Raw genomic sequence first — 13,024 nt, forward strand, 5'->3', positions numbered from 1 at the left:
CTGCAGGGGCAGAGGGGAAGGCCATTTCAAAGCAAACCATTTCAAAATGGATAGCCCATTGCATTCAGTTCTGCTACAAGCACCATGGCAAACCTACCCCACAGGGGATAAGATCACATTCCACCAGAGCTGCATGTACCTCTGCGGCATTTCTCAGAGGGGTCCCTACCAGGGACATCCTAGAAGCTGCCACCTGGAGCTCTGTACATACCTTCACCAAGCATTACCACTTGCCTATCTTTTCTAAATCCAGAGCTGGTTTTGCCAGTGAAGTCTTGCAGGGCTTAATAGCTGGCCCTAATGCTCTTTAACTTCCTCCTCCCTTCCTTAGCTTTGGGAATCAACCCAAATGTGATGATTGCAACAGTGAAACATGAAGAACATAGCACAGTTGTGTACACTTACCGTAAATGTAGATGTTTGAGTGTATTCACTGTTGCAGTCGTGGTTACCCTCCCTCCATCCCCCTGACTTCTCTGGGCTCTACCTCTCCTTCTGGTTGTTATATTTCTGTCTTCTTTACTTTTTCCTGTGTATTTGCTTTTTGATGGGGATTCACTATACCATTTAATTGCTTCCCTTTATGGGGGCACCTGACATCTGGGGCAAGAAAAACTGATGTAATGGCATCGGCTGCATGTTTTATACCTCTGACGACCTGACGTCATGGAAGAGGAGACAGCATCTGATGCAGAAATCCGAAGACTCTGGTATTCAGACCGGCTGAGGGCTACCTGCAGGCAGATAACCCAAATTTTGATGACTGCAACAATGAATACACTCGAACATCTGCATTTATGGTAAGTGTACACAACTGGACTTTACTGAATCCCCAAATGACTTAACCATTGTGCAGGAAGGTTTGTCCCAAACAATAACTGGTGCCAGAATCATGAATTGAAAGTAAACTCTAAGAAATACATTATCGTATCCTTTGGGAAGTCATCTACTCCAGGGAACTGCCAAATTGACAATGCCCCCTGAGAACTGACCCAGTTGTTTGGCATTTGGGAACTTGTGTGTACAGTGACCTAACTTTTGACGAATTTGTGCCCAGAGTCATAAGAAAGTCTGTGTATGTTGCACCTCTTATAAACAAATTGGTTGTGACTAGATCTAGAGATGTTATTGTCCCCCTTTACAAAGCTGTCATTAGGTCAATCATTTTGTATAATGCCCACTTTGGCATGTATCTGTCCAGACCCATGCAACAGTTGGAATACCCACAGAGATACCTTACTAAAAGGATACAAGTCCTAAACAGTAAGTCTTGCATGGACCACCTCAAAGATTTATCACTATATTCAGTATCCTACAGAGTGCTTACAGGTGACGTGTCTGGCATACAAGGCATCCTGTGACCTAATACAGATGGACCTACTGAACATCAGCAAGACAAATGGTATCAGAAATACTCCGTCCAGGTATCTAAAGTGAATGTTGTGGAGAGATGGATATGTATCCAGAACAGACTATCCATTCAAGTAAAACAAAGCTCATCTCTGTCCATATTTATTTATTTATTTTATTTATTTTATATTTGTTAACCGGGCTAGTCTAGCTGGATACATATCCTTTTTCAGTAGAGGCCCGAGGAGAAAAGCTCCAACATAATGGTAAAACACAAGTTGAAAAAAAACAAGTTATAAAATATACAGGTTATAAAAAAATACAAGTTATAAAAAAGTATAAAAAAGTAGACGTGTTGCATTTACAAGATAAGTAAAAAAATACATTTTACATAGAAGTACTATGAGACAAAGATCGATCGGCTGGTAATACAAAGCAGAGATATCTTATATACTAATAGTATATATAGTAGTTCAAGAGTCACCCGTATATATCTGGGGTAAAGAGAATTTTAAAGCTCAGGAAATGGGAACAAGAATTAAGGAGATAGGGGACTAAATGGATTTGATTTGAAGGTTTGATATGTGAGGTTAGTCAGGTTCAGGACATGGGCATAGCCATTGTGTCTTGAGATATTCTTTCAGGTTGCTTTTGAACTGATTGTGAGAGGTTGTAATTCTAAGGTAGTTTGGGAGGGAGTTCCATGGCTTGCCAATGGAGTTGGCAAAGAGGGCATCACCGCCAGAATTGTTAGCTTTAATGGTTAGGATCTGGGTGCTGTTGGATGATCGGAGACTATTTAGGTTAGTGTATGGGATCAGTATGCTACACAGTGAGGGGGTTCTATCTGGTTGATTAATTATTTTACATGCTTCAGTGAGTTGGTTAAGTTTGAGAAGGTTGGGCAGTTCCAACCAGCCAAGTTGCCTCAGGTTAAGACAATGGTGGGTGCGATATGGGGAACCTGTTATAAATCTAGCAATGTGGTTATAGGCCAGAGAGAGCATGTTTAGTTCACGTTTATTGAGGAAAGAAAAGACTGGGGAGGCATAGAGGAGGGAAGAGAGGAGATGTGTGCGGGCAATAGTTAGTTTGGCAGTAGGAGTTAAAAAGTTTTTTATTCTGTACATGGATCCAAGTTTTTTGCTAACAGATTTTACGGTTTGGTTAATGTGTATGTCAAATTTGAGCTTATGATCAATAGTGACTCCTAGTAATTTGGTACTGGTGACAGGGGTTATGATAGTCCCATTATTGGATTTAACATGGAAGGTAGTATTATTAGTATTTGGGAGTTCTTTTCCTAGGGTAGAGAAGACGTTGGGGAAAAATAGTAGTAATTTGGTTTTGGTTGGGTTGAGTAGGAGTTTGAGGTCGGTGAACCATTTTTCTACTAGAGAAAAACAGAGTTGAGTGGTGGTTTGGAGGTTTAGGAGGGAGACATCTGAGCAGATTAAGGTGGAGTCGTCAGCGTATTGGATGCAGGTGGATTGAGGGATGACTGAGTGAAGGTCATTAATGAAGATGGAAAACAGAAGTGGACCCAATATTGAGCCCTGAGGGACACCTATGGTATTGGGAAGCAGGCCTGATAGTCTATTTTGCCACAGGACAGCCTGTTGCCTACCAGTGAGGTAAGCTTTGAACCAGGTTAGTGCTGGGGTGTCCAGATGTAGGGTTGCAAGGGTGGAAAGAAGGAGCTGGTGACTGACCATATCGAAAGCTTTTGACAGGTCAAGAAAGAGGGCGGATGATATAAGTTTGCTATTATGATTGTTATTAATGGAGTCGACAAAGGAAAGGAGGGCAGTGGTTGTACTGTGGTGGGGGCGAAAGCCGTGCTGGGTGTTGGACAGGAGATGATTGCAAGTTAGGTAGTGAAGAAGTTGTTTGTGGATACACCTTTCCATAATTTTCGCTATTGGGGACAGTATAGCTATTGGTCTATAGTTTGATATTTCCGTGGAGGTACCTCCTTTGTGTAGCGGAATGATGTAAGAAATCTTCCAAATAGTGTTGATACTAGCTTCAGTAATTGTTCTATTGATAAGGATTGATATAGGGTATGCAATAACATCAGACGCAATTTGTAAGAATTCTGCTGGGAGGTGATCAGCTGCTAGGGTGGTTGGTTTGAGCTTTTTTAAGAGAGTACTTATGTATGATGTGGAGACTGGCTTAAAAGTGAACGGGGTAGGGGCCTCAACATGGGGTTGTGTGGCAGGTGGAGGAGAGGAGGTTAGTTGACTGGCAAGGGTTTGGATTGTCTCGGTGAAGAAAGAGTTAAAGGAATTGGCTATTTCTTCCTGCCCTTTCTCAATGAGTTTCTCGGGGGTTGGGGTAGTAGTTTTACCTGGGTGCTGGAGGTTGTTGAAACATGCCCAGAATTTCTTTGGGTTGTTCTGGTGTTTCTGCTGGAGGTGGAAGAAGTATTGTTTTTTATCTAGGGTAATGGCTGTTTTAGTAGTGTTTCTTAGTTGTTGAAACTTAGTTCGATCTTGGGGGGTTTTTGTTGCTCTCCATTTGTCCCAGGCTTGGTCACGGAGTTTAATTTTGGTTTTTGTTTCTCTAGTAAGCCAAGGAGCTATACGTACTTTGGATCTAATTTGTCTATGTGGGGCATGTGAGTCAAGTATCTTAAGGAATGTGTTATTAAAGTAGGTCACACTCTCCTGGAGGGGTAGGGTTCTTAATATGGTCCAGTTACAGCATTTTAGTTCAGCAAGAAATTGTTGTGGGATAAATTTCTTTTTGTTTCTAATTAGTCTATATACAGGAGGGTTGGAAGTATGGCATTTGTGTTTAATAATATAAGTTATGAGGTGGTCATTGGGAAGGGTGCCTGTAGTATAGCTGCTTGAGTCTCTATTGGTAAGGATCCAGTCAATGGTACTTTCTTTTTGGAGAGAATTGCCTATTCTGGTAGGGGATAGGATATGTTGGGGAAAAACCATATAGGTTAATGGGTTGTGGGGTTGTATGGGTGGAGATTCAAATGCAACTTGGATCCAGGGATGGGTAATAGAATATGTCTTCCAGGATTACCCCTCATGCCACTAATGGATAGAAGCAGTTCCTAAATGCTGCATCCCTTGCATGGGTCCCCTCAAATTATCTACAGTGCGATCACATTTATTCTCACTAGGGCTAATATACAATTATCAGCCATGGGATAGGTAAGACCAGTCAGGAAATGTTAATTCAAGCACAAAAATGGATATTGGCTAAGCTTAAAATCTCCTCCAAGTGAACCTATGTTGTGGTAGTAAATAGTTTTAAAAAATTGCCCTTTTTAGATCACTAAGTGCTCCTGTCACCCTCTGCTCCCCCCTCCCTCAGTCTTCAACAGCTTCCGGCACCTTTGGCTACTTTTGATGCATAATTGGCTTTGGAGGTTTCACTAGTGATCTAATTTGCTTGCTGAGGAAGGAGTGTTTCCAATTAGGATTTTTTTTTTTCCTTTTTACCCTTGGACAACCATTTCTTCCTTTTGTTGTAAAGCCTGTTGATAGAGGAAGTCCTCCAGACAGGTTTGTGTTTCCTTGAGGAGCAGGTTTTAGTTCTTTTGGGTATGGCTGAGTGCATGCAGTTGTACAGGTGCTTGTATACTGCATTGGGGTACTGTTCAGCATAGTTGTCTGTATCCTCGGAGGGGGGAGGTGGTGTGAAGCTACTGGTACCCTCCCTTAGGAAGTTGTAGTCAGCTTTTGAGAAGTTTTTTAGTCTGGTTACAGCTGGGGGTGGGGGTTTGGGTGGGATAGAAACTTCGATTGAGACAGTCTGAAGGTCTGATCTCACCAGAGAAGAACATACTATGGGAGTGGTGCACTGGTCACCCATATTGGTGAGCCTTATGTCTGTCTTTTCCCTCACTCAGCTCTCTTTCTTTTCTCTCTCACTCTCTCAGATATCTTCCATTTCTCTCCCCTCTCAGTTCAAAAAAAAAAAAAAATGAAATGTAACTATATTTTAATTGTCTGTATGAAAACTGAAATAACCTGTGCATTTCTGTGTATGTCTATATTATTTATACTTTCATTGTCTGTATGAAAACTGAAATATCCTGTGCATTTCCTATATATGTCTGTGTGGTTCCCCTTCATATGATCAAACGTCTCTAAACTCGAAAGTCATAAACTCGAAACCAGAATCTAGAATTTAGAGAAACTCGAACATATGAAAGGGACAAAAAAAAATGAACACCTTTCAAATGTTTTCGCATGGGGGCTTCGCCCCCCCTGCACTCCCCACACCCCCCTACTTAAATATACCTACTCTGAGATTGCACTATAGGGAAGGAAAGGGAAATCTCCCATTCCACGCTATATGCTTAAGTGCAAAACGGAAGATTTTCCATTCCTCCGCTATAGTGCGGTCACGGAACATTCACATTTAAACTGCTAGGGTACAGGGGGACCTGGCCCCCTGCAATAAGGTAAGTTAACTTTTTATTTTTTTAAACCTAAGGCTCCCATTCACAATTTCGAGTGAATGGAAGTTTGAGATTCTGGTCTTGAGATTATGAATTTCGAGCTTCCATTCATTCGATCTTGTGAAGGGGTACCGTCTGTCTATATTATTTATACTTACTGTTTTAAATTCCACTGATATAAGATCGGAATTAATAGAATATGTGTATACTATGTATAATAACTGTATGAAACTGTAATACTTGTATTTTGATTAACACTGTTGGAGCATTTCTTCATGGGCCTTTGCTGAAAATGGGTTTCTAACCCAGTCGGACTTTCCCAGTTACCAGATGTCAATAAATAATTGATTAAAAGTAATAAACTGTCTTTCATGTTATCACTGTAACAAAGTTTCAAGAAATACTCACCAGGCTGTACTACTTGTTTTTACTATGAGCAGGAGAAGTAGTTAGAGCAGTTGAGTGAGTTGCATAGGGTCTTACTGTGTGTGTGTGTGGGGGGGGGATCAAACTCCAGTCTCCAAGGTAATGGGTGACTGCTTTGTTTTACAGTCTTCATAAAAATGCAGAAGAGTCAGAAGTGCTTAAAGCACTTGAAATTAATTAGACATATATCCCATTGTAGTACTTAAACCAGTGCAAAGTTTTTGTTTTTTTATTGTTTTGCAGTTTATCAAAAACATTTTATTTATATTCAATGGTATGTAACCTATTTTTTTCTCCCATTGCAGTGGCGCCTTGGTTTGGCATTGTTTTATTGCCTTTGTTTAGGCTTTTTATTCTATGCTGAACAGAAGCATGTATCATGTATCTGTAGTTACAGGTCAAACCTGCATGTGAAGGCTGCCAGCATTGCTTAACTTCTAGATCAGAAATTATTAATTTTTGTTTGATGAAAACTGTCAGAAGCCTAAAATGCTTGTACCCTGGACTGGTAGCATTTCAGCAATGTGTTTGGTCTTTCGATCTTTGATTGCAGGAGTTGTGGTATAAAGGAAAAGTCAGAACCAGAAATGGTAATACATGTAAGTTGTGCAATTGTTGATAAGTTTTCTTTTTTCTTTGCAGAGTCCTTTTGGATCTGCCAGGGTGATGAAGAATGTGCATATGGATCTTGAATCACTAGGAGGTGGATTTGACTATGAGGTAGTGTGTAAGATTATGCATTGTTTTCCATATACCCATAAGTAACTTTGTAGATACAGTGTCAGCTTGTTATGGCACTCCCACACTGACATGTGGGCATTTTCCTTCCTTGAATTGTAAACCTTCACCAGCACTGAGTTAAAGAAGTTTCCTTTAAACGATCTATTGAATTTTGTTTTGTGTGAATATTGTAATTTTGATAGAACAGATGCAATTGCTTTTGTTTTTCCAGCATTTTTGAAAATAATCCTTCCAGTATTGTATCATATTTCAGTGTAGCATTTATCCCTTTTTTTTATTTTTAACAGTTACATTTAATATAAACATGTTCAAATATAATCAGTGGGATTCATAAAGGTTACCAGAAAGTGTACACTATGTATATACTTTGTAACCTTTCAGAATTCAAGAACACCCATACCGCAATGCTTTTGTTGTCTTTTTACTCAGAAAGGTTTTACTTGCTGAAATCCCATGGTGTAAAGTACAATATTTTTACGCATGCCAAAGAGACAAACAACACATATTTATTTATTTACTTGCTTTTGTTTAACAGGAAAGTCTGACTGGGCCATGTACAACCCCTGTTCAGTGGAGGCCCCAGAAAAGCTCCCGAGTTGCTCCATCTGCTGCTTGGGCCAGGCCAGTCCCTACGTCTTCAAGGTCCTCCTACCCTGCTCTCATCCCTTTCCTCAACAAGATCATCTGTCCCTAAATAAATACTGTTATCTAACCTCCTGTGCTGTGCAGTCCTTTTCCACAGTCCTGTGCATCTCTTTGTTCCTTCCAAGCACAGGACCTGAACATACCTTTACTTTCCTCTTCCTTCTCACCTTAGCTCTATTTTCCTAATTAATGAAGGGGCATGGATATATTTAAGAGTAATCAAGGTTCAAGAATCAAAGTATCATTAAGGTGGATATTAGCTAAAGTTTGGAAAGGGGACATTCTAGAAGTTTATACAGAAAAACAAAGATCTGGATGTAAAAACTATGGAGGAGGCACACACAATGACTGATACAGAGTAGTGAGGGGGATGTACAGCAAAGGACAGGACGATCTTATGAAGAGGCAAGGGTGAATGATGAAGTGGGTGAAATTGTAGTTGTATGGATTAGAGATGGTAGCACTAAGAATAGCTGCAAGGATTACCAAAGATAAGATACACTGTATGCTATAGGAGGTATACTTCTGAAAGTTGAAAGGCGAGGAGGTGGAGTAACCCAAATTCTGTATATGATGCAGATGAAAATGTGTAAGAGAGGAAACTTTGGGGAAGGAATGATATAGTTCAGAGTACGGTGGGGGATGTTATAGTTATGCATAGATTCAGCATGTTTTTGTACAGCTTATGTAGACCTCAGGTCTTTAGCTTGACTGTGGGCTGGGGATGCATTTGGACAGACAAAGGCCTGCATTGCATGATGGTTTTCATCTGTCTAAGAGAGGAAGCAGAATTTCTGTAGAAAACATTTAAAGTGTATTAAATCCTGTCTTCCTTCTGAAACATCAGGGTAGTTATTAAAGAAAACTCCAGTAATGGTGAAATGTGTAGAAGACTTTGTTATTGAAGTGGGGGAAGTCAAAGTTATACATGTTTATAAGGCAAATGGAAGCTTGCCAGTAACAGAAAAATGGAAAGTAGTGATTACCAGTACATTTTGAGAAAAAAAAACTTAGCTAATCTTATGGCAGTGGTGCAGTAACAGTGTCTTTGATATTGTGGCACCAGCAGTGATCTGTAGTTTATTGCAGAGGGTTAAAGCTATGAGCTGCTATGAGACATCATTCTGTAGTTATGGGTCTGATTTCCTCAGCCTGCATTTGCCTGCTGATTGGCTGAGCAAGTCTACTCCCCTCCCCCACCCAGGTTGCCCTTACAACAACACTTTTGTATCGGGTGGGTTTACCCTGTTAACAAAAATTAAATATTGTACACCAAGAACTTTGAATGGGATATAAATTTTACCAGGGTGTACTGTTTTGTGGGAGTGATAAAACAGGTAAAATAGGAGGTATAACCCTTTATAAGGTAAGATATTAAAGTTGAAGAACATACAGGTAAACATGGAGACTGTAGGTCATGCTAGGGATTGAAAGTGGCAGGGCATTGTTCACTGAGATTTTGTATGGAATCCTTTTCTCTAGGGGCAAAAAAAGATGATAAACAATTGGGTGTAGCATGGGAAGTGTAATGGATATTGAAATACTTGGTCAGCAGTGACACCAAAGAAAGAGCAGGCTCATTCACGATCACCTGCAATGCTAGTACTGTATTGTGCTCAGGAAAGGCCCGGCTTGAGTCCCGTCTTCTCAGGGAAAAGGAAGTTTCAAACCTAAGAAATGGGCTGTCATTCATTAACTTCTAGGCATAAAGGATAAAGTTGATCTACCTTATCAGCAAATCTATAAAAGTGAATAATATTAGCATTTAAGAGCCTGTGGGTGTACTGTCTACTGTCCTTCCTTGAGAAGAAGTTTTCCACGATTGTGCTTAAGTATGGTAGTCTACCTTTGTAAAGTCTCGTTTGTGAACACCCATTTGAAATTTTCCAGTTGCTTGAGCCATGGTCAATTCTTTCAACAGAATGTTCTTTGCTGAGAATAATTAAGAGACCTTTCCCACCAAGAACTCCGTGGGATACTTGTATAGTAAGATCATAAGGTTCAACCATATAGATACCTAACACATTAAATAGCTCTGCATAACTATGTACATTAAGGACCTCCTACTTCTGCAGAACTGGAAGGAAAGTAACATACAGCTGATATATTGCTCAGTGATTTATTGCCGAGCATTGATTTGGCTTGTAAGTTTTTTATTTTAAGAGAAAGTTTATCAGCATTTAATAATAATGTTATTTAATAATAATGGGTAGAAAGGGGTGAACACTTCTGCCTGGGAGGTAGAAATATGACAGAGCAGACCATTCAAGATAGCCATAGAGAACTCTGTCCTTCTTTAAGACTGACAGTCCAGCTTGTGATGCCTAGTAAAAGTAGACATGTTTTGGCAAGTGTCAGCTTCAAAATACAAAAGGACAAGTGGTGCTCACGTAAAACCGGTAAACTGTAAAAACACCACAACCAAGTAAAGCACGAACAGTTTATTAAATCCACACTAATGCTTATTATAATACAAACGTTTTCGTCTTCAACTTCATCAGTTAATGAAAAATAACCACCACATTGTCATATATATATATATACACACCACTGTTTGGAACCAATTAAAAAATACCAATCACATAAGAGAACCAATAAGTTAATTCATTGAAGTGCTCAATGCACATAAAATAAATCATATTATCATAAATATTTATACACCTTTGTCATTAAATTATAAATATATAAATGTTGTAAAACCTTCTCAAATTTAAACTTTAAAAATCTTGAATAAATATCAAACAGTTAAAAATAATGACAAGTATAAAATGTTTAAAACTTAATCCATTAAATAAATTGATTTTATGTCTCCCTCTAGTGGCGAAACAAACAATAGCATATTAAAATAACATTTGAAATAAAGTGCAAACATGCTCAGTGTGTGAACCGCCTAAAAGTAAATATTGTTTGTCCCAGTAAAAAACAGCTGTTTCTTCTATTTTTACACTTACACAAGTGAAACATTAATCCCATTTAGAGTTTAGCAGATCTCATTTTAAGCACTGGTACTAAAGATACCATTTCATTGAGTCCTGGGAATTTGCTAGAATCCAACACTAGCTGCCAAACTCCCTGTACTCGACTAGTGTTTCCCACATACCACCCCTAGGACTCATTGTGACTACTTCTAGTATAAAAAATTGAAAACCAGGTGTCTTACAGGTGATAGTGTGCTTATATAATGCATTCCTCTCAGTCTTTGTTCTAATTTCATATAAATGTTCATAAATTCTCTGCTTCAATTTCCTTTCACTTTTCCCTCTGTAAAAAGATTCACATTCTTTGCATGTTGCAATATAAATAATCCCTTTCGTGTTACAATTGGCATAGGTGTTTAATGTTAATTTCCTTTTCCTAACGTGCAGGTATATATAATCTCCAGTTGATAAAAATGAACAATAACTGCAACTACCACACTTATATAAACCCTTCTTTTCCTTTGTACTATTTTGTGTGTTGCCCCTATTAGAACCTCTCTCTAATATATCCTTAATACTATTCCCTTTGCGATATGTATATGTCAGTTCTTTATCAAAAATATATCTTAAATCAGATATTTTGGAAAAATCATTCCATTCTCTGTCAAAAATTCTCCTAATAAGTCCTGAATGGCCATCATAGGTAGTAATTAAACCTGACCTGTAATCTTCATTCCATTTGTTTTCTTGTTTTTGGTCATTTAAAGTTTGAATTCTACCTAGAATTGGAGCAAATGTATCCCTCCTCTTTTCATTCACTTCATCTGAAATTTTATCAAAAAGTTCTTTGGGGTAACCTCTATTTAAAAATAATTCCCGGAGTGCACCAACCTCACTCAAAAAAATCCCATCATCCGAGGTCATCCTACCCAGACGTACCAGTTGTCCCGTCACTACACCTCTCTTCTGATGAGGTGGGTGAGAACTGGTGTAGTGTAAGTAAGAATTTGAAAAAGTCTCTTTTCTGTAAATTTTAGATGTAAAATAACCGTCGTTTTTCTTAATGTGAACATCCAAATAAATTAATTCATGTTGGTTAAAATTGTAAGTAAATTCCAAAAAGTCGGTTGTACTATTAACATATTGTACAAATTTATCAAAATCTTCTTGTTGTCCTTTCCATAAAAAACATAGGTCATCTAAAAATCTGCTATATAGTGTCCAATAACCATGGTATGGTGAATTTACAAGGTATTTATTTTCCCAGTATGCCATTATTATATTGGCATATGTGGGAGCACAGTGTGCCCCCATAGCAACAACTATTTCTTGCTTGAAATATTCCCCTTGAAAAAATATGTAGTTGTTTTTCAATAATATTTCCATAAGAGTTAAAATTGTTCTAAAATCCCTATGGGAAATTTTTTTACTGTCCACCAAAATTTCCTCAAACCACTCCATACCAACACCATGTGGTATACTTGTAAAAAGGTCCACCACATCTAATGTACCAAATGCTACATTATCACTAAACAAAGAACATTCCAGTTTCCTCAAAAAATCCCAAGTGTCTCGTAATACATTGTTATTTTCTTCCAAAACACATTTTACCTTTAGGTCCACAAATTCTGCTAGTGGTGCCGTCACAGAACCCTCCGCTGAGACTATAGGTCTCAGAGGTGGGTCCTGTGGGTTTTTGTGCACTTTTGGAATTCCAAAAATGCAAGGTATTTTAGGCTTCTCTACATTTAAATATTTGTATGTTTCCATATCAATTGAACCTTCTAGTAGCAAATCTTTCAATATTACTTGTATTTTTTTGTATGATATGTTAATTTCATTGATAGATGCTCTTGAGTATTTATCAGTGTTGTTGAGAATTTCCATCATTTTCCCTTCATATTGTATACTGTCCATTAGCACTACACCCCCACCCTTGTCAGGTTTCATAACCCTTACATTCCTATTGTTACTGATGTCCTTCAAAATTTCCAATTCGGCAGGGGTTAAATTTGAATGTACATATTGTTGATTCAAATTTGTTCTTAATTCCCTTTCAACCTTTAATTCAAAATTTCTAAGTTGAGGGTATAATGGTGGGTTAAATGTACTACTACGTTTCAAACAATCACTGTCAATATTGTTTCTTTTCCCATTGAAGAACAGCTCTAAATTTTTCTTTCTAATAAATAGTTTTATGTCCACAAGCAGTCTAAAAATATTGGTTCTCTGTCCGGGAATAAAACCAAAACCCTTGGAAAATAAATCAAAAAAAGTTTTATTTATAATGATATTAGAAAAGTTAAAAATGTTAAAATCCATGTACGTCCATATGTTCCCTTCGTGTATTAAACCATCTATTGGTTCCAAACCCGTTCTTTCCTCCCCTGTGGCCTCCATCCCCTCCCCATGTAGTTTTTTGAATAGTAATCTACTGGATCCTTGTCCATTAATCTTTCAGATCTTCTAAGTGGGGGGAACTCGGACCTGTCTAAGTTGTTCTCCATGTGTC

At 38.4% G+C, this 13,024-nt stretch overlaps 1 protein-coding gene across 6 annotated transcripts in view; it reads left to right on the forward strand.

Annotated features, from left to right (window-relative positions):
- Window positions 1–13,024, forward strand: part of CEP164 (centrosomal protein 164) — a 1,424,585-nt gene that overhangs the window by 280,270 nt on the left and 1,131,291 nt on the right. For all 6 annotated transcript variants that reach the window (XM_044080950.1, XM_044080952.1, XM_044080951.1 and 3 more), the window contains exon 7: window positions 6,851–6,928. In XM_044080950.1, the coding sequence (XP_043936885.1) occupies window positions 6,851–6,928 (78 nt within the window). The remainder of the gene's footprint in view (window positions 1–6,850; window positions 6,929–13,024) is intronic.

This window comes from Protopterus annectens, chromosome 8.part0 (genome assembly GCF_019279795.1).
Source record: "Protopterus annectens isolate FY-2018-M chromosome 8.part0, PAN1.0, whole genome shotgun sequence".
NCBI classification, from domain to species: domain Eukaryota; kingdom Metazoa; phylum Chordata; order Ceratodontiformes; family Protopteridae; genus Protopterus; species Protopterus annectens.